The 27,176-nt window shown below is 39.2% G+C and overlaps 2 protein-coding genes and 2 long non-coding RNA genes across 4 annotated transcripts in view; 2 read left to right on the top strand and 2 right to left on the bottom strand.

Annotated features, from left to right (window-relative positions):
- LOC135937925 (elongation factor-like GTPase 1) overlaps positions 1–27,176 on the top strand; it is a 76,539-nt gene that overhangs the window by 29,020 nt on the left and 20,343 nt on the right. The gene's annotated exons all lie outside the window — the stretch shown is intronic.
- LOC135937929 (uncharacterized) lies at positions 3,119–4,005 on the bottom strand. Its single transcript, XM_065481288.1, has 3 exons — positions 3,856–4,005; positions 3,523–3,666; positions 3,119–3,405 (listed from the first exon to the last, which is right to left on the bottom strand). Exons 1-3 carry the CDS (start codon positions 3,905–3,907, stop codon positions 3,230–3,232), a joined length of 372 nt encoding a protein of 123 aa, XP_065337360.1. The 5' UTR covers positions 3,908–4,005; the 3' UTR covers positions 3,119–3,229.
- On the top strand, positions 8,854–11,105 carry LOC135937930 (uncharacterized). Its single transcript, XR_010574575.1, has 4 exons — positions 8,854–9,206; positions 9,858–9,984; positions 10,265–10,473; positions 10,616–11,105. It is a non-coding gene; the product is annotated as an uncharacterized LOC135937930 (long non-coding RNA).
- Positions 16,779–19,022, bottom strand: LOC135937931 (uncharacterized). Its single transcript, XR_010574576.1, has 4 exons — positions 18,676–19,022; positions 17,898–18,024; positions 17,409–17,617; positions 16,779–17,266 (listed from the first exon to the last, which is right to left on the bottom strand). It is a non-coding gene; the product is annotated as an uncharacterized LOC135937931 (long non-coding RNA).

Raw genomic sequence — 27,176 nt, 5'->3', positions numbered from 1 at the left:
GAGCAAAAGAACACTCAACGCGGGAGATCCGTTTCCAGACGTATTTATTCGTGTCAATGGGAAATCTTAAACCGATGTTTTTCCTACTTTGGAAGCAGCAGATGTTATCGTCCGCTCTGTCGGCTTCAACCTCGCCTCACTGCATTTGCATATTTTCATTCAAGAAGAACTGCTCGTTGACAAATGTCAATAGCTTGCGAATGCTTAACGGTGATCAATGTTTTACTTATTTGTTTATTCTCATTAAACGGTTGGAAATGTAATGTCGTGATAAAGACAGGTTTCAACTGAAATAAATTGAGTGGAAACTGACTTAAAGATTCACTGGCAGATTTTACTGGGGATGAGCTTGAATCGCTTGACTCCTTAAAAAAATGACATTATTAAATCCAATTCTCTTTTTTGTAAGTCATTTGTATTTGAATTTAGCAGCCAATCGCACATTTAAGTTAAATATTTATGTTTATGTTTGACGAGTTCAAGAAGGCTTTTTTCTGGCAAGGAAAGGGCATTGTTACAGAGAAGTATAAATATATATAGATGCCAAGACAATAGAGCTTTGCTTTGTATACAAAATATCACATCGTTGCTTCCATTATGATGAAAATGTCACTTCATTTTGCCTCATCATCGCGTTATAATAAAACAATAAAACCCTTGTCACTTCGTGTCTTTGGAAGTTGGAGTGCTTTTTTGCGATCTTTATAAACAAGCTTCTGTTATTTTCAGTGCACGCTAAAAGTGTTAAAAGGCACGTTTCTTTCCCCAGTTGCCGTTATCCAAACATTTGCACTGAAATAAATTGCTGCCAATGCATTTGCTTCGGAATTGGATGCATAGGAAAATAATTTTATGAATAGATTATCAATTTATTTGAATGAACGAGCATCAGCCAGCTTTGATGTTAACTGTTCTCTAGTACCTTTGTCGTCTACTTTGATCACGACCCTAGATGCGGTATAAATGTTGTCCAGTCGAGTTTCTAAGTGGCAGTTAAATAGTAAGAATAGTGACATGACAGGTGTCTTTGTAACGACCTACTCGTATATCATAAATATAAAAAATCGTGAGTTGAAGAAATGCTTTATTATCAAGTAAAGTCAATCACTAACCGCGCTTCCTACATTTTTATAATGCGTGACTTTAGGACAGGAAAACATGCTTCAAGTCAAAAATTTAACTGCCACTGAATTAAAATTCTTTTAAATTGGAATTTTGTCCTCCTTGAGGAGAAAACAAAAAATTGGATTATTCTCGCGTGTCAGAAATAAGATAGGAAATCAACGGTCCCACCCACCACAATGTCGCAAGCATAAAAAACAGTTATCGGTGGCGGCAATAATCGAAAAAGCGTGTCTGATGAAAGGTGAAAAATTAATTTGGCTGCGGAGTCAGTGATCCGACCTGCGATGACCTGGCCAGCTAATTGGCCGTGCCGAGCCAGCTATTTGCGAGATTCTACCGCCGCTGGCAAGGTCGACCGCCTCCTTTTAATTGTTAGACCCAAGAGGCAAAAAGTGAGCGCTTGTATGCGCATAGCAGCCAAGCCGATGGACTCGAGTTTCCTCCTTTCTGCTAACTCTTCATGCCCAATAAAGCCGGCGCTTTTTTCCATCCGCGGTTTGTCAATGTGCAACATGTTCATCGCTCTCAAGGCACGTCCTCGTGTCACGTTTGCTTTTGTGCGCTGATTACGATCTGTCGGATAGAATTATCGCCCACCAAGATAAATGTTTTTATGTCGTGGCTCGCTGACGAACAATCGTGGACAACGCGGCTGCTTTCATTTGCAGTTTCTAATTGAATTTTCACTCGGCGCTTGTGCATGATCAAATTTTACACTTGGTCAAATTGCATCGGCGTCAGTTAATGCGGGTAATTGCATTTGGCAAATTTTTGCGCCTTTAATGTGAGTTGTGAGTATTAAACGGTCTTTTCAGTTTCTTAAGTGTTGCATGCGAAGTAAGGGCCAAAACGGCACTTAAATAATAAGCGGGTTTCAGTTAAAAGAACGGATTTAATCAACGGGATTTAGCTGGTGTGTAAGCCAAAAGATAATGTTTAGTTAAAAAATATGAAAAGTATCTAGCAATTCATTATTGTTTTTCATTTAAGTGCCTGTCATGAAGGGTTAATTTCAATCCACCACACTACTGGTAGCTAACGTACATATTGATTGCATCCTTAAATATAGCTGCAATTCATTTAAATACTCATAATTGACTTTCAGTGCTAGCTTGTAACAATTTAGCAAAATGATGTGCTCTTGGGAGTTTATATTTTCCTTTTTACAACGATTATCAAGTAGAATATAAACTGGAAAATAATTGCACTCAACTGCTCTTACTTGAACTTAACCTTTGTGCAGCAAAAATTGTAATTGGGTCGAAAATCAGTAAAGAAAATCCAACACACTTTACAAGTGGCGTGCTGCACTTGCAGTCAGGGTCACTGGAGGGTATTTGTTTTCCTATAACAAATACTGTATAGATATACATTATATCGGAAAACAGGTTCAAATCACAAGAAGTGATTCACCTTTTACTTCTAAAGGATGTGCATGTTTGAAAAGGTTTTAAAACGATTGTTTTGCTAACAAAATCAATGTCATCAGTAAAGGTTTGCCAATTTCTCAAACAGTTGTATGCAAAATATTTCTTTAGGTAAATACAAAGTGGCTGAGGTCATTTTAAAAACTTTCCCATTCACAATTTTACCACACAGTGTTGAAACAATTAAATTATCATTATATGAAAAACCATAAAATTAAGGACCCTACTATCAATTTGTTAGGAACTCGAATTGGGGAGGAAGGAAAGTAGCACAATTTTTAAAGGTTCAAAGAATAACAAATTCTCCATTACAATTTTTTTAATAAATTTAAAAGAAGTTTCAAAAAATCATCAAAAAAATAATTTATAACGAATTCTCTGAATATTTATTCAGATTGTTTTTAAGAAATGATGTGTTGTAGTGGAGCTTAATATTAGAATTTAGAACTGTTAATTATTAACGTTCCTAACCCATCAAAGATAAAGTGTGTCATAAAAGTACGCACAATATTATGGATATGTGTTGAGGACGTGAAGTCACAGGAGGTTCAATAAAAACAAGTACGTTTGCTTGCAATAACAGAGAGAGGAAAATAGGTGCAGTTTTATTAGTTGAAGTTATTTCAAATTCCATTGATGAGAAAAAAGAGTTGGTCCCGTTTGCAATACATTTTGTTTTAATTTTTCTGCTTTTGGTTGCTGGGCTGCGGAGTAGTGGTGCTAGTGGTGCTACTGGTGCTAGTGGTGCTAGTGGGCCTTGCTGTAGTCTTTGGAGAGTTCGTTCCTTGGGCTCCATGCGCGGCACCTGCAGCAGCGTCAGCAGGGCACTTTCCAGAGCTCTGGTACTTGTAGTCTGAAAGCACAGCAATTAAATCGAGAATACAGTCGTTGACGCAAGAGAGAAAGTGCCTCTCGCGTGAATTGATTTTCAGATCGCCTGATTTCAAGTTAAATCGGCTGAAATACTCACTGCTCTTGTTTTGACAATTGTAGCACAGCATCTCACAGGAGCTGCTGAAGGTGCGCCTCTTAATGCCCAGGATTCCGCAGAATTCGGTTTTGTTGGGCACGTTGCTACATTGGCATTTCGTCGAGCAGTCCCTTTCGCCTGATGCTGCAAAATTTCAATCTTTCGTTGAAAGCGGGGACGAGAGAGTCGTAAAAATTGAGGCACGCCACACACAACCACAAACAAAGCGGAATGGAAGAATTGGCAAAAGGTCGGGCCACCTGGGCCGGAATTAGTACGCGTTATAAAATAATGACCAGTCAATAATGGGGCTTTAGAAGGTGCTGAGCTTACCAAAAGCTGCGACGAGCACGAGAGCAAACACGACCAGCGAGAGAAGCTTCATGGTGCTGACTGACCCCTGCAATGGCGCAGGCCAAGCTCTTTAAACCTCGGCCACTCCTCGGTTCGCCGGCTCACTAAATGTACGTGTCGGAGGTCAAATCAGTCAAATTAATTTTCCCCACTCTCGCGTCACACATGGCTCAACGTGCTGCTAACGACCAATTATTCAATTTTGCAAAAAAGTACTGCGTTCAAGTCGACTGCAGCACCTCGAAGGATCGTTAAAATGACAATGTTTGAATTTCCCCAGCCAAATCGTCCATTTATATTTTAGATTATGACAAATTAGGCTGAAAGTTGCGTGACTTTTATTTAATAGGTTAGCCGGTTAGGAGGAAAATGTTGATGATCGATATTATTTCATACGCTATTCTTTCGGACAACTTTGTTAATGATATAATATCTTCTGATTTTCGATGTGAGTGACAAAGTTGCTCTGCTGTCCCGTAGAAGAAAAAATTAAAACCAAAAAAAAAAAAAACGTTCACGCTGCATAGTAACTGTAAGACGTTGTAAAATTTTAATCTCTGACTGACGACCAAAATCTGCACTCATTTCTTATATTGATCAAAAAAGGAAGCAAGACGGGGTCTTGTGCAACTCACCCTCCCTGCGACAAAACTATCTCTTCACAAGGCCAAAAAATCTATCCTTCGTTTTGGAGCTATTTCAAAGAGTGAAATGCTGCTACTACTTAATACACGAAAATCTATGAAAAATCCTTTACCATGATTAAGGCTGCGACTGCTATGCCCTATCAAAGAGAAAGGCTTTTTTGACAACATGCTGTGAAGTTTTTTCTGCCTTTTTACTTTTCATACAATTTAAATTTTTAATTTATAATTGCTCGGAGACTAATAAACAGGTTGTTGGAGCAACTGCTGATGCATTCCTCTCCCTATGTTCAAGTGGTGCTCCTTTCTTGCAAGCTTGCAAGTCTTGCTGATGTTTTATTTGGATATTTCTGCAGAGTCACGTCAGCGCTCTAGCAAAATGAAATCAAACAAGCCCTCTTCTGCACAGAAATCCGCAACTCATTATTTTTCACGAGGCGTGCATAGTATAAACACTCGAAAAAGCACGACCGACGTAGCGCAAAAACACGTACTCCGCCCTTTTCGCCCGTAAAATTGGGCGCAAACAAAAATACAGCACCTGGTGCACGCGCGCCAGTCGGAAATTTCTGATGCAGCAGGATCGAGCAAGCTGCAAAATTGAATTCCGGCTGACCCAAATTCTCACGTGACTTTTTTCTTCGGAAACCATAACATTTTCTCAACGCAACGAATACAAAAAGTTGCACGCGTCGCAATCTGAGAGGATAATAAGGGGCATGCAAACGGCACGAGCGGATGGAAATGCAGTGATAGATGCTGGATGCTGATTGGATTTTAACTGTTCTGCGGGCAAGGTCGTTGAGTCGTTACCTGCGGCCGCCCAACTGCTCTTGGTACACATCTCCGACGCAAAAGTATCGCGGTGAATCTTTAATATTCACATGCACGAGGGGGAAACAATGCTGCTTTTAATAAATGAATTACGCCGGTCACGAATTGGAACAACAACACCCAAGATCATGTCCGCCAGATAATTAAACGGCAGCTTATCACTGGCTGCGGCTCGATTTATTTTCCGTATACCCATTCATGCAGGGTGTGCAAAGGTACATGTGAGGCACGGCGCTGTCTTTTATATCCATTCTGCTGAAATAAATTTTACAACAGTCTGCGCACTCGCTCTCTCATCTCTCTCGTCTGCTTCTTTATATTTATATCCAGCCGTAATCCGCCTGCTTTTAATTAGCTCTCGGAAGCGTTTCTGTGCTGCGAGAGTGTATGTAACTGTAGCAATTATTCAAACGAATGCACTCTTCTCTGGATTATTATACATTACACGTTCGTTTCAGTGTGTGTGGCGTGAGGATCGCCATCATTTCCTACGACGGGATTGTTAGTTAAATTCATTTACTGTATGTGTGCGTGCGTTAAGTTTGTCTTCGCAGCAGCTGTCAGATGGAATCACATTTTCCACTTTAATGCAAAATTAGGTCTTCTAATGATGTATATATTGCTTTGCATTTTTCCTAGAAATTGTTCACCCGGCTGGAGAAAATCATTCAAAGTGGTTTCGTCGACTCAAATCATTCTGGCTTGTTAATTAAAGCTCCCACTGAATTTTAATGTGTCAGTTTGTCCATTTCGATATTCGGCGGGCCCCTGAGCTATAACTGGGTTGAAACCGCGGGCACTTCTCTATTTTTGGCATCCTGTTGAGTTGAAAAATAGCCTCGAGGTATGATCCATCACTGCTCTAATTTAGCAAAATATGTGAACTTGAATATGATCAAACTTGTTTTTTTTACTGAGTAAAAGCCAAAAAAAATAATATTATATTATTTCAGGCAGGGGAAGACGGATTGATATTGTCTGTAGATTTTTCTTTCATGGCCTTCTTTCATGAACTGCATGAACTGGCAAAACGCCAACCTTAAAGAAAACAACGTTATACATTTTTGCTAGATGATACCCTCTGTGTTGGGCCTTGACACTCAAGCATAATGTGTAAACACTTAATTCTACACTGTTGCAATGCGAATCTCCCCACGTTTTAGATAATTTATGCCGTCAGTGTTTGAGAATCCGAAAAACGCCATGAATAGAAACGCTTTTAAATATTCAAAGGAGCATATCAAAAACTGGCAGAGCGAGCGCCTGGCAAAAACGTTTATCTCATTACATCTTTTTCCGCCTGTCTGTGCTCAAAACTCAAAGGCCGCGTCGGAGCGGTTGCAGAAAGGAAACGGCGAGTCGGTGCCCGGCATGCAAATGAGAGGTTCAGTTATGTGGGCATGCAGAGAGGCGGCGGCCGAAAAAGCAGTCTGCACATTCGATTCGAGTATAAATAGCCAGACACGCTCCGGTGCATCACCTGGCCAAAAGAAACTGCTTTTTTCTGCGAATTCCTCTGCCGGCTGCCGGGCTGATCTGGTCACCGAGAAGAAAATCGAGCTCGACTGATTCGCATTGTACCGGCCGAAGTGCAGCTAATGGTGCACCATTGTTGCCTCCAACCTAAATCTAATCAATCTGGCAAAGTGCATGAACCTGGGCTCTATGTGGCTCTTCCGTCAATAATCCTTATAAACAAAGCTAGACCTTTCATTTGCTGCACTTGCATGAAATTTGATGATAAAAAGGGACCCACAAGCTGGGGTAATATTGTTATGCGCATATTTTTTGTGAAATTTGGGGAGAGAAAAATAGGAGTATTTCACATAAAAAAAGGAAACGAATCCAAAAACGCTTGTGATTGGTCTAGCTGATTGAACCTTTTTCCTGCCTCCCTGGGTGGTCGGCAAATAGTATTTTTTTCCTCTTGTAAACATTAAAAAATTAACACCCAACGGGCTGCAGGAATTTCTGTTTGAAATGAACTAACATCCGCCACTTCCTTCTTAACCATCGCGCAGCATGTATATCCGATAGACCAATTTATTTCTTTTGAAGCTAGAAATCTATCGTATTCTAGTGTGGTCCAGAAATTCTGTAAAAATAAAAAAATAAAATCGAGTACATACTTTTTTTTATTGAATGATTTATTGATTGATTAATGAAATTGAGTATATTTTAGTCCCAAAACATTATCATCCGCAGCTTGTTGAGCTGCTATATTGACATAATTGTCAGTCATCCGACTGTAAATCAATCCTGTGACACGGGCCGAGATTGACTGTTTTTTTTACCATGCGGGACACCAGCAATACATTGAGGAGTCATCAGGGTGTGCAGAGCAAAAAAGAGACGGATTGTGGTTTTGCCAGAGCGTGACCTAACTCCAGAATAAGAGCCTTTTAGCTCTTTTTTCGTGCGCTTTTCTTAATAGTTGGAGAGTACTTTTAGATCTTGTACCTCCGATTTCACAGTTATAAACGCGCAGCAGCTAGCCGACGCGAAAGCTGCACTTTTCAGACCGATTCCCAAGAACTGCTCTCTCAACAGACAAGAAATTAGTGGCGCCGGACACCAGCTCGGCTCACGGGTAAAGCACTTCGTTAAAGTCGCTGTGAAAAAGGTGAAAAAATGCCCACTTTTCAGCTGAAAAAGGCCGATTCTCCTCGCTCTTGATTCGCGTTCAGTTCGCCCGTGAAAGCAAGCAAATCAAATTTCAAGCTTTTTTAGTGATTGAGAGGTTAAAAAGGAGTTGATAAATTGATTGAAAACTAAAAATTTTCTTTACAAAAAATTTCCACAATTTTTATCAAAACTTTTTGATGATACATTAACTCAAACTCGTCAATCTTTAATTACAGGCAGGCAAATCTTTTATATTCATTTTAGTACTATACACATCATAATTATTCCCTCAATCAAATTTAGTAAATTTTAGATATGGATGCAATCTTAAATAATTCCCCAATCCATAAATTGATAGGAAGAACCTAAGTCTGCTTTCTTTGTCCTTAAAATTTAGTTAACTCCTTCGATTTTCAAGCAGCAGAAGAAAATTCTCTGCGATGGATGATTGGTTTGCTATTTGCTGGCTCTGTCAGTTGGAACCGCTTTGCTTGCATTCATCATATTTGCCCAGGCTCTATGATTACAGTCCGCCTCTCCCAGTCTATGTCATCCGCAGAGTCGCATAAATTTTGCGAGGTCACGATCTCCTAACAAACTGGCGGAACTCGATCCGACCCTCAAAAGGCCGAATAATTAGGCACACACTGGCCCGGTGACGAGGCACGATTCGAATACCGAGCGCGTAGGTGTGCAAATAGCGTAGTGTATATAAACGAAATCCCATCCGTCGTTTTTGTATGCAAATGTTGACATCATCTCGCTAATTCTGCAGCGTGTGCCCGAAATGATCAATGCGGATTAGGCCCGACTGTTTGCGCTGCAACGGGACCCGTTTGTGCACGCCAGATTTCATTCTCGTCCACGTCACTCACCCAAAAAAATCTCAAATAGAGACACTTTTCAGCCATCTCAAACTGATGCACCTAAAAAACATCTCAAATAGAGTCACTTGTGCAAAAAGTAACTCTATTTGAGACGCACACGAGTTACCGTCTCTAACAGAGACGGCGGCCGAAAAGTGTCTCTATTTGAGATACTTTTTGGAAGCATCTCACCGAGAGATACCGCGCTGCCTTTGGCTCCCGGCTGCCGCTTCCTCGCCGCAATTTGCAGACTTTTGTGGCTTGTTACGGCTTTTTGGACATCGTGTGGAGGACATGATTATTAAATCTCATCGTGTTATTGTTTTGACAAGCTGTTCATCATGATGGGCAACGTTTCAGCGTGAGTTGAACTACCAATATTACATAATTAATTCCCGTTTGCTCGTTGCGATGCAATCGAAAAATACTTTTGCTTTTCTTTTTTCAGTTTTAAAGATTCGATTGATTGAAAACTATGTTAAACTAAGTTTCATTGTGCCCTTTGATTTTTTTTATTCCAGCAAAGTGATCGCAAAAGTTGGCTCACCTCGCTGTCGCCTGCTTATTAATTTTCAAACAGCTGGGTTGTCATTTATGCAACAATCCCAATCAATTAAAATAGAATACTTTGTTTTACCTCCCGTATAATGGAATAAAAATGGTAATATATATTTCACAGAATTATATTTTCTTTAATAATCATTATAAACTGTCGCAACCACCAGCCCTGTATGTAAAAAAATTAATAATTATGTTAATTTTGTAGAGAAAATCTAAACAATCCCCATGTTATTTGTGTATATGTGTACATAGAGCTCGCACATTTTGACCAACTCACACTTCTCGGTAGGACATGGGGCATTGATATTAATACTATTTTATTCTTTCCACCTGACCGAGAATAAGTGCGAGACCATGCACACACACATAGTATGTAATTTTTCTCAGTATGTACTTCCATGTATATTTTAATTTCTCAAGAACAGCTATGATATTATTTTGCATTTCACAGGCATAGCCGCTCATGAGGCCTCCACCCTCATAGTGCGAATAGCCACCGGATGACCCCGTGTAACTGGCCACTGTCCCCCACTGAGCAGAACCTGCCTATGGTACCACAGAGGCCTTGGACTTGGTTGGTAAGCCCCTTATTTATCAATAGCTGGCTGGCCGCCTCTACCAGCTTATTCTAATTGTAGCCTACATGCAGCCTCTCCTGCCGTCAACCACCAGCTGGCAGAGTTTCTTTTGGCGATTGAACCATTTTTGCTGTCTTTCGCATTTTAAGGAAATAGTTGACCGTTTGTTAAATTTAAACATCGACACTGTTTCCCTCACTGGCAGCCCTGCTCTGTTTCTTTGGCCAGAATCGTTTCAATTTAAAAAAAGGTCCATTCTCAAATTTTATTTTCGTTACAGAGACAACTGCTCGTGCGAAGCCATGGCTTCCGGAGACGATCAAACCCCGTGCCGTGCGTGTGACTGGCCACTGGCCATGGTCACCCTCGCCCGATGAGCAAGACCATTGGCCTGTTTGGCCACATCTATCTCAAGAAAATGTGACTGCTCTGTCAGCTGTTTCATAGCCTTATCTGCCGACAGCTAGCGAAGGGATGTTTTTCACTTTGGTAAGCCGTCTTTTGCATTTTTATGACCTTTGTGTTGCTAAATACACGTTCATCGACACTGCTCCGCTCACTGGCTGCCCTGTTTCTGTGGCCAGTTCATCTCAATTTTTATATAAGATTGAAACCTAAATTTTTATCACAGGCATGACTGCTTTGTTAGGCCGGCTTCAGAGGATCACTTCCTGGTACTACGCAGAGGCGAGATTATTATGACCATCGCATCAAATGCTGGCTGCGGCCGCCTCTGCGGACAGCTCACTGCTGGCAGGTTTTCTTGATTAGTGACAAATCAATTTTTTTCGCACAATTTTGCGCTTGAAAGAAAATATTTGATATTTTTTTTATATATATTTGTGGGTCATTTTCGAGCACTTAAAACTCATGTAAACCCTTTTCAAAATTTATTTCACCTATTGGATTGCCAAAACTTACCTCTTACTTAGTTGTTCGATCAACGAATAAGATTGTATTAAAGCCATATTTTTTCACCTGTTTTGCTTACCGATTGAATTACCAACGCGTTAATTTTTCAGTGATATATTGTGCGAGGCTCGCAGCCATGCTAGATAATTAGAAAAGTGTTTCTATATATCTACACATTTTTCTAGTCAAAACACTATAATTGGGAAAACGTTCGCTGCCTCTGCGGAAATAAAAAAACATTTAACTACTAAAATTGACTTTTTGTTCGACTGGCTTTCAATTAAAATTTTATCTAATATCAAAAAATTTCTTATATCATTTTTTACACCTTTCCAAATTTACAAGGCCTTTTGGTATAGTGAGTTTTACCAAATAAAACGCTCTTGAAGATTATGCAATAAACCATTTTTATTTTCCAAACTCATTATTACACACATTTCTGATAGTACTCAAAAGTGAGAATAAACTATTCAGAAGTATTTTAGGTAAAAAACACATGCTAAGCACTGTCAATTTTTTTTAAAAAGGACACGTATTTTTTCACCTGATTCTGGTTTTTGGTCTTCAAGATTTTTAAATCTAGGAAGTCATAGGTATTTTTGCTAACAACTGGGTAGCTTCTGTTGAATGCGTAGTACGAGCCGCAAAGGAGCTCGTAAATCTGCAAGGCTGTCGGTGTTTTTATCGATGAGACGATTTTACCTTCAGCCAGAAGGAAAGTGTCGGTAATTGTTCCGTCTGATGTAATGTAACTAATTGAGACAAAGCCGTCAGCCTTGATTTTGTTTGGTTTCTTTACGTTTTCACCATCGCCTAACTGCTTAATAAATTGAATAGAAACTAAAACTTCAAAATTATGTTAAGATTTTTTTACCTCAATGATGGTGAAAGCGGATGGATGCTTCTTATTTACCTTCACTTCTAATTCCTTGTCCAGCAAGCAAAGCAAGTTGAGTTTTTCTGACTCCAAAGTGGCGGTCTGTTCAAAAAACTTTTCAAGTTGTTGCAGAGCTATGTTGAAGTTAAGCGCCACTTCTTCCTTACTTTTATCACAGCACAAGTAAAACTCAGCTTTGATCTGGAATTAAAACATTTATCTAAATAGCATATTCGTTAAAAAAATTTCTTACCACTTCAAATTCAATAAATACAGGAAACATCTTGATCACATCAAAAATCTTTTCACATGCTTCAATGTGGCTTCTTCTTTCATCCTTGCACTCCCAAAGTAAAGCACAGGCTTCTTGAGAAGAAATGTGTTTCATTTGCAATTTCTCCAGAGGCCCTGCAATTTAAAATCATTTTTTATTTTGAATTCAATGCAAGTCGTTTACGTTAAGTATAGCAACAATTTAAAAAAAATACCTGTTGGTTCAGGAAACTCAGGTCTAGGTTTCTTGGCTGGTGCCCTGACATCAGAAGAGCTGCAGCCAGCCTCTTCTACTCCTGGAGATTTTTTTACTGCTGATCCGCGCTGCCTCTTGTCGTCGGGCACACATTTTGTGAACCTATGCCGATAATTTCTGGCAAAGGCAGTCAGCATTTTTTTTATTTGATCCTGTAAAGCAGCAAAATTATATTTCTCAATTCTGTTAAAAATAACTATAAATTACTAACCGCAATGTCACATTTGTCTTGACTTATGTCAGAGCTTTGGAGCTCTGGGTAAGCATTTAGCAAATACGTTACAAATGTAACGTAGTCCTTGGGACTCGGGTGCCACTTCAGCTCAATAAGTTGCTGGCCAACCTCCCTAATAAAGGGAGATGTGGCGTGTAGGGCACGCCCAGCCTTGATCAATTCAACAACCTTTTGGCTCAAACGCAACTGCGAAAAATCTTCCAACGTGAGCACGCACGGAGATCCTCCTTTTTCGGCCTTTTTGGCTGCTATTTGTGGGGTGACCAAGTGCTGCAAATCATCTGGGATTTCAATGCCTGAATTGTCGGTTTCGGCCGCAGGATTATCTTCACTTGGGGTGCTCATCAGCGACAGCAGTTCCGTTTCCTGAGCAAAAATTAAGATTTTTTTGTATATTTAAATTTATTTAAGCACTAAAACTTTTTTTGTGTTTTTCCGAAATCGTATTTCCAGTAAATATTTTTGTAATATAATTCAAGTTAAATTATAATTACCTGGAAACTATTCAAACTTTCACTGCTGGTTGGCCCCTCAACAAATTGCAGCTGAATCTCATCAAAATTTGATTCATGAGTGTCAAAAACCAAGTCATTTTTGGCTGAGTGGCTAGCAATGCCTTCATAAACAGCAGGCTGTTGAAATTAAATTTAAGAGATATTTCATCCGGGCTGAATTTACGAGGGTAAAAAATATACCTCATGCAAGGTGGAAGGCAGTGTTTCCATGACTTTTGGCGCTGGGGACTCTTTGGCAGGAGAATTTCTTGGGATGAACCTTACGTTCAAATCAACAATGCCTTTTGGAAGGCCTTTAGATGACGGAATCAGCTGGACCATTTTCTCTCGAGTCTTGTCAGCATACTCAAAAACAGGAAAATGTGTTTCTAGCTTTCTGCCAAGGTAAGGGTCGTATTGGCAATAGTTTTCGAATTCATTTTTGATTTGGCTGTAAAGGTTTGTCCTAGCATCTTTCATGGTAATTTGGACAGGAATGTCAGGTCTGTCTTTGAGAGACAGGTAGATGGTCACCTCGTCCTCCATGGTTCAAACAATTTAGTTTTGAAATATTTTAACCTTCATTCAACATGCATAGTTATTTCAAAGAAAACAAAGGCCCAATAATAATATCATAATCGCCCAAAAATATCTAAAACAAAAAATGTTTTTTATATTTATTTCAACTTAAATTATCGATATTTCTCGATATGCTTCAATATTATTAAAAAATAGCGTTGTTTTCAAAATATTTTAGATATGTCTGCTAGCAGGGCATCCAACCAAAACCCAAAGACTGAATAAAAAGCAAAGAACTTGAATGAACAAATTTTTCAAAATATATTCGTAACAATAAATTTTTGTAAAATCCTTCATTTTAAAACTCAATATTTTTTCAAGAAGCCTGCTATTATATGGTAATATTATTTTCTGTACTAAAAATCATCGGTGCCTGGGAATTCCAATCAAATCTACATTTTGTTGGTACTTGTAAATTATTGAAATGTAAATAGTTTTGAACCATTTGTGATGAGAATAAACATCTCTCGTGAATTTTGATGTTTAAACCTTGAATAAATGCGTGCAGATGAATAAATAAAAGTGCGTTCAATGGAAAGGTAAAAAGAACAAGAAAATAATTTTATTAATGTAAATATTTCATTTATTTAATAAAAAATTTGAGCAGCATGAGCGATCACAGCAGAGCAGGTTTAAACACAATGGCCAAAGAGGCCTTAAAAGCAGTGGTGACCCTTAGAGAGCAGCATGGCATGAACCTCAGCGGAATTGAAACCCTGAATGCTAGCATTAATCAGATTTTGGGCGCTTTTGTGGAGGATCTCCAGGTATAAAGCAATTAGCATAATAATAAAATAAAATTATGACTTTTTTACACAAAACAGGAGAGAATCGCGAACGTTGACCCTGAAAGTGCAGCAGTGTTCAAACAAGCAGCAAGAGAATTAGTTTTGAATGAGCCCCTGAAGCAAATTTCCACCGAACACAGAGTTATGAGCTGCCTAAAATTGTACTGCGGGTTCATTGAACCAGTGCCTGTGAAGCAAGGAATTGACTATCTGCCCACGTATGGTGACAAAAACGAAAGTTTAGGGGCGTTTGATATGAATGCTGTAGTCATCCCAATGGAAAGACAGCTTGAAATGCTTCTGCAATACGAAGAAATCAGGAGTCTGATTTTGAATTCGGGTGGTAGAAAATCCGAAGATGACGTTATCAGATCTGCTTATGATGGTTCGTTAGTGCAGACCCATCCACTTTATCAAAGGTACCAGAATGGTTACTTCCTGCTTTTGCAGTTGTACGAGGATGATGTCGAAATCTGCAATCCCCTTGGGTCTTATACCAAAACACACAAAGTTTGCATGTTATATTGGTCTCTGCTAAACTATCCAGAACATATCAGATCGAGCATGAAATGCATCAACTTATTGGGCGTAGCAACGTCAAACAGCATCAAAGAATACGGCTTTGAAGCTGTTCTTTCTGACTTCTTTGATTTCATTAAAAAGCTTGAGTCTCCTGAGGGCGTTCAAATGAACATCGATGCATATGGTGGAAACGTAACTTTGCATGGCACACTGGTGTCTGTAAATGGTGATGGTTTGGCATTGAACAGCCTTGGAGGCTTTAAGGGGATCGGCTTTGCGTTCAAGCCCTGCAGGAACTGTGACCTATCCAGGGATGAGATGGGAAAAATCTTCTATGAAACGCAATTGCGTGATTGGATCACCCACAAAGAAAGAGTTGCTAAGATTTTAGACGAAAATCATACAAAAGACGAAAAAGCTGAGCTCAGCAAACTGTTTGGGATCAACGGCCGATCCGTCCTTGAAGATCTTAAGCATTTTGATTTGACAAAGGGATTGCCACAGGACGCTATGCACAATTTGTTGGAGGGCGTCGCTGAAGTGGAGCTGCGAGCTATGATTTTTGAGTTGGTTGAACAGAAACGTTTGCTCACGTATGAGCATCTTAACCATTTACTTGCCGGATTCCCATACCCGAAAGATTTCTTGCGATCAAAACCTTCGCCAATTGATCCTGCTCACATCAAAAATGGCAAATTACGCCAAAACGCATCACAGATGATCTGCCTGTTATATTCAGTCCCACTCATGCTCGCGGACTTTGTGAAAGTTGAAACTGCCATTCCATATCTGGAGAATTTCAGTCTGTTAGGAAAGATCACAAACATTATTCTAGCTTTCGAAGTAAAAAGAAGCGATTTGAGCCTTTGCAGACTGATGATCAACTGCCACCATACGAGATACAAGGAGCTGTACCCAAATTTCCCACCTACGCCCAAGTTCCATTTCCTTGTTCACACTCCAACTGTTATTGAGCTATTAGGACCCGTTAGAATCTCATGGTGCATGCGATATGAAGCAATGAATTCTCTGGTGTCTAAATTTGGTGAACAAACCAAAAATTTCATCAATGTACCTAAGACAATCGCAGTTCGTTTTCAAACGAAACGTTGCCTTGATTTTCACTTTGGGGACAAAAATGCTATTGTATTGGGTGAAAAAACCTTCATGGCTGAAGGCGAACAAGAATTTGACATTCAGACCTACATTCTGGGTTTTCAAGTGTCTGCTGAATTGCAAATGCATCCATCCACAAACTCAGCAAACGCTGAAATTCATGCAGCTCAGAGAGTTTATATAAAAAACTTTGAATTGAACTTGGATTCCATTTTAATGGTCTCAGAAGATGAGGAAACACTCCCTAAATTTGGGAAAATTAAAGCATTGTTTGTCAAAGCCAAAGAATGTGCAATTGTATTGCAGCAGTTCAATACTGAGGGTTACAATTATGCCACAAATGCCTATGAAGTGACCCTTACAACAAAGTTCTGCTGCATGAACACTCGAAAAATTGCCTTTTTGCACCCACTCCCACTGGTTGAGCTGAGAGGTAAAATCAGTATCCTTCTCCAATATCACACAAGAAACGAATTCCAAGGTTAGGTAGTATAATAAAAACTATCAGAAATGTGTGTAATAATGAGTTTGGAAAATAAAAATGGTTTATTGTATATCTTCAAGAGCGTTTTATTTGGTAAAACTCACTATACCAAAAGGCCTTGTAAATTTGGAAAGACGTAAAAAATGATATAAGAAATTTTTTGATATTAGATAAAATTTTATAAATTGAAAGCCAGTCGAACAAAAAGTCAATTTTAGTAGTTAAATGTTTTTTTATTTCCGCAGAGGCAGCGAACGTTTTCCCAATTATAGTGTTTTGACTAGAAAAATGTGTAGATATATAGAAACACTTTTCTAATTATCTAGCATGGCTGCGAGCCTCGCACAATATATCACTGAAAAATTAACGCGTTGGTAATTCAATCGGTAAGCAAAACAGGTGAAAAAATATGGCTTTAATACAATCTTATTCGTTGATCGAACAACTAAGTAAGAGGTAAGTTTTGGCAATCCAATAGGTGAAATAAATTTTGAAAAGGGTTTACATGAGTTTTAAGTGCTCGAAAATGACCCACAAATATATATAAAAAAAATATCAAATATTTTCTTTCAAGCGCAAAATTGTGCGAAAAAAATTGATTTGTCACTAATCAAGAAAACCTGCCAGCAGTGAGCTGTCCGCAGAGGCGGCCGCAGCCAGCATTTGATGCGATGGTCATAATAATCTCGCCTCTGCGTAGTACCAGGAAGTGATCCTCTGAAGCCGGCCTAACAAAGCAGTCATGCCTGTGATAAAAATTTAGGTTTCAATCTTATATAAAAATTGAGATGAACTGGCCACAGAAACAGGGCAGCCAGTGAGCGGAGCAGTGTCGATGAACGTGTATTTAGCAACACAAAGGTCATAAAAATGCAAAAGACGGCTTACCAAAGTGAAAAACATCCCTTCGCTAGCTGTCGGCAGATAAGGCTATGAAACAGCTGACAGAGCAGTCACATTTTCTTGAGATAGATGTGGCCAAACAGGCCAATGGTCTTGCTCATCGGGCGAGGGTGACCATGGCCAGTGGCCAGTCACACGCACGGCACGGGGTTTGATCGTCTCCGGAAGCCATGGCTTCGCACGAGCAGTTGTCTCTGTAACGAAAATAAAATTTGAGAATGGACCTTTTTTTAAATTGAAACGATTCTGGCCAAAGAAACAGAGCAGGGCTGCCAGTGAGGGAAACAGTGTCGATGTTTAAATTTAACAAACGGTCAACTATTTCCTTAAAATGCGAAAGACAACAAAAATGGTTCAATCGCCAAAAGAAACTCTGCCAGCTGGTGGTTGACGGCAGGAGAGGCTGCATGTAGGCTACAATTAGAATAAGCTGGTAGAGGCGGCCAGCCAGCTATTGATAAATAAGGGGCTTACCAACCAAGTCCAAGGCCTCTGTGGTACCATAGGCAGGTTCTGCTCAGTGGGGGACAGTGGCCAGTTACACGGGGTCATCCGGTGGCTATTCGCACTATGAGGGTGGAGGCCTCATGAGCGGCTATGCCTGTGAAATGCAAAATAATATCATAGCTGTTCTTGAGAAATTAAAATATACATGGAAGTACATACTGAGAAAAATTACATACTATGTGTGTGTGCATGGTCTCGCACTTATTCTCGGTCAGGTGGAAAGAATAAAATAGTATTAATATCAATGCCCCATGTCCTACCGAGAAGTGTGAGTTGGTCAAAATGTGCGAGCTCTATGTACACATATACACAAATAACATGGGGATTGTTTAGATTTTCTCTACAAAATTAACATAATTATTAATTTTTTTACATACAGGGCTGGTGGTTGCGACAGTTTATAATGATTATTAAAGAAAATATAATTCTGTGAAATATATATTACCATTTTTATTCCATTATACGGGAGGTAAAACAAAGCATTCTATTTTAATTGATTGGGATTGTTGCATAAATGACAACCCAGCTGTTTGAAAATTAATAAGCAGGCGACAGCGAGGTGAGCCAACTTTTGCGATCACTTTGCTGGAATAAAAAAAATCAAAGGGCACAATGAAACTTAGTTTAACATAGTTTTCAATCAATCGAATCTTTAAAACTGAAAAAAGAAAAGCAAAAGTATTTTTCGATTGCATCGCAACGAGCAAACGGGAATTAATTATGTAATATTGGTAGTTCAACTCACGCTGAAACGTTGCCCATCATGATGAACAGCTTGTCAAAACAATAACACGATGAGATTTAATAATCATGTCCTCCACACGATGTCCAAAAAGCCGTAACAAGCCACAAAAGTCTGCAAATTGCGGCGAGGAAGCGGCAGCCGGGAGCCAAAGGCAGCGCGGTATCTCTCGGTGAGATGCTTCCAAAAAGTATCTCAAATAGAGACACTTTTCGGCCGCCGTCTCTGTTAGAGACGGTAACTCGTGTGCGTCTCAAATAGAGTTACTTTTTGCACAAGTGACTCTATTTGAGATGTTTTTTAGGTGCATCAGTTTGAGATGGCTGAAAAGTGTCTCTATTTGAGATTTTTTTGGGTGAGTATACTAAAAGGGACAAATACATAAATGCCCAGCATTAAGCCGGCTCCATTATGCGCGTCTTTCCGTGGCACAAACGCGTTTGATGAGCAGCCCCATGAATATATGCCATAATGCTGCTCTTATTCTCGGTATGGCGTCATCTGACACACACTGCGACAAATAAAGATGAAAGACCGGCCGTTGTCAGCACTATCCGTTTTTGTGTGTTATTTACGCCGGATTTTTGCCAAAGAAGTAACGTTTTGTTTGCTGATCTCCTTTCCAACACATGTGCCCATAAATGTGTAGAATGCCGCTTTTTGACAAGTGTAAGGCATGACTGGACAAGCGGACAAAGGTAACTGGGTGAAATTTTTATTCATATTTCTTGGCAAAAAGTTCGTGAATCCTTTGCATTCAAACCAGTTCTAGTTCATGAGCTTTGGCAGTATGGTTTTTTTCGTTTTTATGTACCAAAAATAGGTTGTTCAAACTGTATACTCGTCTGAATAAACATATTAGAAAACCAACTTCAAAAGAACTTAAACACACCATCTCTTTATCATTAAGAAGCAAAATAAATTATATTTAAATAATTTTTACGATGACGTTGTAGTTGAAACACTTATCCGACAATCGAAAGTTTGTATTCCTGTCGTTTTGATTATAGGATACGAGAGTTGTTTTGTAGCTAAGTGTCAAACCAGCGGACAACATTTTATCACAATAACGCCAGCATACAAAGGCAATCCAGTTTACAAGCATACAATTAGCGGGAGTGTAATTGTATGCTAATTGTCGGCAAATAGTGCTGCGTCCGACCCACCAACACACATTGTGAACTCACTTTTTTCCCACTCACTTTTTTTATTAATCAAAGCAATCTGCATATTATTAATCTAAACATCGCGGCGCCGACGAAGATTGATTTACAGTGTAATCAGCGTAATCGCAGTTTCAGTGCATTTATGCCGAGCATGCCTGCGAGCCAAAGAGCCAAATCAGTTATTTACAAACAGCGGCCGACGTGCGCAGATCGCTCGCGAGGATAATTTCGCGCTCAGCGATGTGCGTGCACTAATAATTGAAAGCACCACTCGAGGCGGAGTTTGCATTTGGAGCTTCACTTTTTTTCCGATCGCATCAAACGCAAACTCCAGCCATGAAAAAAATTGTAAGTTTTTACTTTCCAACCCTCGAGAGATGCATGATGCTGTGAAAAAGGCGAGAATTCGGTCCTTGAAAATGCTTTATATTTGGACAGTTAATCATGGGAAGCAGCCTATGCAAGTACCATTGCTCGGGTTAAGTATCACTTTTGTACAACTTTAATTAATATCGTCCAATTATCTGGCAAATTGATTCAATAATTATAAAACAGCTAAAACAGTAATTTATTCTATCTAATCTATATTATATATCTTAGCCACTAACGAATTACTATGAGATTTTAAAATTTAAGGACGCTTGAGTTCAAACTTTTTAAGATTGCAAACCCACAAGATATTTTTATGAATAACTATATATTATTTGTGGATATGTGTGCATTAATTTCAAGTGCCCACTGATAAAAAAGCACAAATGAAATTCACAACTCATGAGATTGAGCATGGAATAAAAGCCACGTGAGAGTATTAAATTCAAACATTTCCATTTACGACTCTAAGCATTTTTTGCAATATTAAGTTTCATTGCTCTGAAGCAAAATTGATTGATTGGAAGAGTAACCACTTGTGAGATATGGAGTTGTAATGGTTTTAATTAAAGTTCTCCAACTTGATATTATGCCAAGGCAGAGGAGGAACTGTGCGGATTAAATGCGTTTGAGTTATTAATTAAGCAGGAGAAAGAAGAGATGTGACCGACACGGTCCAGTTGCATGTGGGGCAGGTCAGGAATGCATGCATGCGTTTTGTAATATAATCTAATGTATGCATCCTCTCGCACGCTCTTTTCAAATGCAAGCAGTGTATATGTTTATTTTGCTGCGCGCAAACGGACTTCCTCCTACAAGTCAAGCTGGAGAGTGTTACCTCACCTCACTGCAAGTTTGTTTGCCGCGCGCGTGATAAATAAATCACGACCACCGTTTGCTTATCCTGGCGAATATGGAGCACCAGGCCTCATCTCTCCACCGATCTTCTCGGCAAATGTGTTGCGCAAGTCGTTCGTTTTGTTCTCGGCCAGGGGAATATTAATAGTCTTGTTTTATGAAAGAAGTTACCTCTTCAGAGGTGAGCGAAACACGTTTTGATTCTTGACGGCTCCAGGATTTGATGAACCGCAGCAATACACAGCGATTAAAACGTTCCTCATTCAGTCATGCAGAAAAATTTAGTGTTACAATTTACATCTTCATCCTTGAGTACAAATTACGATTCACCATAAAACATTTTTTAGCAAAAAATTAGCCATAAAGTTATGTTAATCATCGCAAGCCGAATTCTCGTCGTGCAACTGTAAACACTGAGCTGTCTTTCAGCCTCACCTTCAGTGCTATTTGATTTTTAATAGCACTCGATTATCATAGCTAATAAATCAGTTTCTCGCTAGCTAAAGCAACGCCCTTTTCGCAAGATTGGTTTAGACCTGGACCTCACCCAAGCTGGATTGCTTTTAAACTTGTCATCACACATTGGTTCAAATGAATTTATTTAATTTTGCATTTGAGATTCTTTTTTTAAACTTTGTCAGGTTTTCAGTATGAAATTGAAATGAAACTAATTTGATAAATTAAGACGGAATCATTCATATTTTTGCTGTGGAAAAGCATGCAGCAACGAATAAAATTTAATTTCATCTTTTCCGATGTCGGTCAAACGGCAATCAATATCGGCAGCTGTTCAGGCATCGCACGTCCTCATTGCAATTTATCAATTTTATCATCAAACCACAGTTAGTAACTCCTTACACCGGTTATGAATTATCTTTAACCTCTCGCTGCGTGGATGCATAATAAAATCACATCGAGAGAGAGAAAAGCAAAAAGTGGCGAGCATAATAATAATAACCCAGATATTTTATGCTGCAGCTATCTGCGAGCGAGTGCAAAATAAATGGAGTGTGCGCCTGTCGGGCCGATAGTCATTTATTCAATTCATCACTCGGCGCGATCGAGCGGCCCGATAATGACCTTTGCATTCGCCAGAGAGATGAAAATGCACCTGCATCACCGCACACTTGGAAAAGAATGAGCAGGAATGCTGCTGTGCGAAATGACGCGAGCGCGCACCTGATTTATGTCGGGAGTGCATTTTTCGAATTATATGCACATGTCTCGCGCGCGCTGCTTTGTATATTTATAGACGCATACACTGCTTACTTAGTTAACCCACATCGCGGAAAATATGCCTTTAACGGCAACAGGTTAAGTGCATTTCGTGCAATTGGGTTGACTGACGCTGAGGTATGAATGCATATCTCTGTTTCCTCGTTTGTTTCTTTAAGTCTTAATGTGAATGTGTACATAGCTTTTTACTGGAATTTCAAGAAGTACCACTCGCGCTAATTAGATCCTCTTACCATCAATGTCATACCAAAGCCTGAAATCCACGTTGGAAGGAGTGGCCATTGAAAATTTAAAGGACATTATAATTAGCGTCAGAAAATAATTATCAAATTTGTTAAGAGAAAATTATGGAAATCAGAGCGTCGTTAGACTCTGCGTTAGCAGAGAAGTGCTGAACAAAGGGAGCAACCAAGAAATTGTGCCGTCGTTACCACTCAGGGTGGCAATCCTTTGCAGTGATTGTTGGATTTTTCTTTGAAGCCCAAGTTGTGTAACCAAACAATTGGTAAGGACCGAGGAACAAGGGAATCCCGCCAATTGATCCAAAAGGTTCAATGTTTTTTTCGACCTCATTATAGTTAATAAGCAGAAGTGCTACACCCACCAAGGAAATTTCCTCTTTATGAATGATCAGCAAGTTATTCGCCGTCGAAAAGCGATTTATTTTCGCGTGGCGGAGAATTCTGACGTTATTATAGCGCTGTGGAAGCAGCGCTGCAGTAATCTCAAACATATAGGGTTGAATTTGATTTTAAGTCAATTCTTGAGTGATTTTTGCAATCACACATTTTTGTTTCATTGTGAGCAGTTACAGATAATCGCCACTTACACAGCTCTGTAATAACGTCCGCAACTTCCGCCGCGCGCAAATAAATCGCATTTCGACAGCGAATAACTTGCTGGCCATCCACTAACGGGGAAATTTCCTTGGTGGGTATTGCACTCTTGCTTACAAATCATCAATTTTTGGTTGAAAGAAAACATTTAACTTTTTGGATCAATTGTTGTGTTTCCCTTGTGAAGTGTCGCATCCTAATTCTTACCACCTCTACCCTGATTACGCGAGCTATTGTGTCCGCAAACGTTGCGGCTGATTCTAAAAATTTCAATTGCACTCAGTATTTAAGATTTATTTGCTGTACATATATACATTATTTTACATCCATGTATTTTAAATATCAAGTCATTCTTTGACACGAAACTACGAAAAACTATGCATCATGATCATCGATACGATTTACTAAAGATTTTTCAAGATAACTGATCTGTTTGATACAAACTAAGAAATTGGCGTCAATTTGCATATATTTTTCTAGTGTGGCTCATTATTAATTTGCTCTCATTTGAGGCTACTTAAACGAATCAGCACAAATACTTCTTCTGGTTTCCAATCAGGTCCAATCAGAGTGGAGCACACCAAGGGCAAAAACGTTGCCTAGGATTCGAACTAGGCGTTCATCCAATCTAGCGTAATGAGAGAGACGATCACGCTCCATTACGCAAAGCAGCCGCGCCAAGTGGTGAAGTGAGCATCTGCCATCTGTGTCCAAAACACACACGCTCTCGATCTGCATCTGCACTCAGGGTTCGTGGGAAGAAGGACCGCATTCCTCTCGCGGAAAAGAAACCCGAGCCGGGAAGTTAATGAATGAATAATTACACTCGAGAGGCGAGACAATCGGCCGGCTCAGTTTTCCTCGATTTTCTCACTAATTTACCACGTGTCGTGCAACTCATCCTGCAACCTGCGAGCAAAGGGTTTTATTTCTGACGTCCGCACTCTCTTTGTGGAGAGGAGGAAAAAACGCAAGTGCGTTCACTCAGGAAAGGCGACCGCTGCTTAATTGAGTTAATTTTTTATTAGGACCAGCAAAAAAATGGTCAAAAACTCCGTAATGCACTTCAGCGTGGGAATTGAAGTCCTGCAATTGCGTCTCTTGACAAGTTAATATTTTGCTTTTACAGTTTAGAAAATTTCTCAGGGCTGTGCAACCTTTGTTAGTTATGAATAATATGCAAGTCTCAACGTGCATTAACCAAATTTATAATTTGCTCTCAGTTATAACATTACTGTTAACTGAAACTTTTGTATGTACGAGTATAAAATATGGTGTCTTGCTTCCTTATACACTAAAATAATGCACTAAAATCCCAAGAATTTTAATGATCTGAGAGATAACAAAATAAATATTTTTGCAACTGTACAATTAACTTGATCATGATTAATGGTAATGCGGCAACTGATAAAATACGTACGCGTATGTCCTGTCCTTTGACGAAAGACATTTCATTAATACTCATTTAAAGATACGCACACTCATCATTTATCACAGAAATGACTGGAGTTCGCACAAGAACCGCGATTTGCATGCTGCAACGCTGTCGATGAATACGTAATTTTTGCCTCGTCTGCTCGACCGTTCATACAGTTCTCGGCCTTATTAGGTTAATTGGCCATTATCGAAGCTCGTGTGGGTTTGTTGAATGCAACGGCGGGGAAAAAGCGTGCGGTACAGTTAAGCGTAAAACGCAAGGACGACAGCACATACACACTCTCGGCGCGCAAAAAAACATTCACTGTATAGCAATAAGCTTAAGCTGCTGCAGGCGGTGAACAAAAAACGGTGGAACGCGATGACAAGCGACTGGAAATATGAAAGTACGTCAATTGTGGTGACTCAGTTGGTAAATTTTGTTGTTTTAGTGGGTGCTGCCCACTGACTTTTGGCTGGCATTGTTTCATAGGTTAAGTGGATCGTTTTTTGCGGTGTGGGTTATGGGTAGATGTGTTCTTTTAACCTAAATAAAACAAAACAAACCTATTTTCTTCCTTCCAAACTTCACTCGTCAGCTAACTATAAACTCGATTTTAATTTTTTAAATAAAACTCGGTTAGATATGAAATAATTTTTCTTTTAGGAGTTTTCTTTAATTTGATTTCCGAGTCTTACTTGGGTGATGTATTTTTTTTTTCAAAAGTTGCCAGTTTATTTGGACCGAAGCTAATAAACTGGTTGATTTTTTCTGGCTATTTGTCAAAATCGTGCTGGACAAATAAAACCGAAAAATTCTCCAGCTCCTCTCGTCTGAGGATTTCACGCGCTCTTTTTCTCTTTCTAGATCAGTTTGGCCTGGAGCAAAAAGTTTTGAAATGAGACGTGAAAATTAAATAAATTCTCTTTGACTCTGCAGATGAAATCACGATTCGCCTCTCGAGGAACAATAAAAAGAACGAATGTTTGGATTTAGTGAGTCGTGCTCCACTGAGAGATGCGTCGCATGTGAGCATATGAATATACAGCGGCGGATAATAAAAACATTATAGGAGCCGCGAGAATGAATGACCCAGCACCTCAAGCTCTATTTTCGAGAGCGGCGCGGTATTATATTATCCTCTTGTGCTGGCCCATCCAGTTATAGGAAAATAAATACTCACTCGCGCACACACTTCTCCAATTTCGGTCGCACGAAAACCTGAGCGCGAATCTCTACTCTTGATCCTGGTACCAGCATACAATTACAAGTGGTTACAAGTAAGCGGTATGTATGCATACTCCCTACTGATCAAATTTCACCCGTGTATGTTACTACTCTTGTTGAGATTTGCAAATGAGCAATTTGGTAATAGATTAACATTCCATTGAGTTCATTAATGCTGGGCTAACATTTATTTAATTCTTCGAATGAGCAGAGATTACCAAAGATTGCATTGTAAATCTCAGATTTCAAAATGCTAAAAACTTTCTCATAAAATAAGTCAGTGCCTTAATAATGAATTAGATTTTCTTCTCATACTCAATAAAAGAGTCAATAAATTAAATAGTTATGGGTTTTACAAGTTTCAGCGTCACTGAAGCGCCTCATAACTTGAATCGCCAATACGGGCTCCATAAACAGATTAAAAAAATGGAATACATTAAAATTTATTCTGTGTGGATGTTATAAAGAATGAACGGCTAAGAGTGAATTATGTATAATAAATGGATGCACTTTATTGTGGTTTAAATAAGTATCACCCTCTTAACTTCGTAATTTTCATTATTGGATGTGGAGTTTCATGGTGCCAGCTCGGTTCAATCGCGAAAACGTCAATTACCGGCTGAATGCTTACACTCATGACCGTGTTGATTGAAGGGCGACACGCCAATTCACCGATTTGAATGCGACTGATTTGCTTGATTAGAATTGGGTCGTGAGAACAACATCTCCGATTTTCTCACTAAATGCGGATTTACATGAAGCACCATTCCCACTTTAATAATCCTCTGCGCCTGTGTAAACCTTTTCGCATCTAGATGCGGTGAGAAGACCAGCGCGTATAATAGAAACCAATACAATTATTTTCTCATGAGCTGAATTATTTTCCTGAAAGGTGGATTTTTTGTATTTTCCCTGAAGAATCAGGTGCACCCACACTGATGTCATTTAAACGCGAAACACATTTTAAAACTAGTATAAAAAACAGCTCTCGATTATTTGATGGGAACAATCATCTTGAATTCCATACATTTTTAAGATATATTTGTTTCATCTATGATGCGTAGACATTTTCCGGACGCACATGTCGTTTGAAATTGCGTAATTAATATAATACTTAAGTTTTGATAGCGTTTTTTCAAGAATCATCGGGGTAGTTGTACAGTCGCATAAACAGACAGCAATACTTTACAAATAATTTTTGATTATGTTCAAGGTTATCGTGATTTTTTCGTCAGACCAAGACTTATTCTTATCAGTCTGTGCCCTTTTTGGCAGTGCAGAAGGCAATGCACCAAACAATTAGGTCTAATTTTTTTCTATCATAGGAATATGGATGGTAAAAAGGTGGTGAGCATATTTATTTTCTCATTTATATCTAAGGAATTCTCGTTTTCA

The sequence above is a fragment of the Cloeon dipterum genome, chromosome 2 (assembly GCF_949628265.1).
Source record: "Cloeon dipterum chromosome 2, ieCloDipt1.1, whole genome shotgun sequence".
Taxonomy (NCBI): Eukaryota; Metazoa; Arthropoda; class Insecta; order Ephemeroptera; family Baetidae; genus Cloeon; species Cloeon dipterum.
The sequence above is the reverse complement of the archived record's forward strand: the minus strand, read 5'-3'. Positions and strand labels throughout refer to the sequence as shown.

Excerpts from the sequence above, each read along its gene's own strand:
- LOC135937929 (XM_065481288.1), bottom strand. The coding sequence starts at position 3,907 with ATGAAGCTTCTCTCGCTGGTCGTGTTTGCTCTCGTGCTCGTCGCAGCT. Across the intron at positions 3,667-3,855 it reads CGTGCTCGTCGCAGCTTTTG|CATCAGGCGAAAGGGACTGC; the intron begins GTAAGCTCAGCA and ends GAAATTTTGCAG. Across the intron at positions 3,406-3,522 it reads CAATTGTCAAAACAAGAGCA|ACTACAAGTACCAGAGCTCT; the intron begins GTGAGTATTTCA and ends CTGTGCTTTCAG.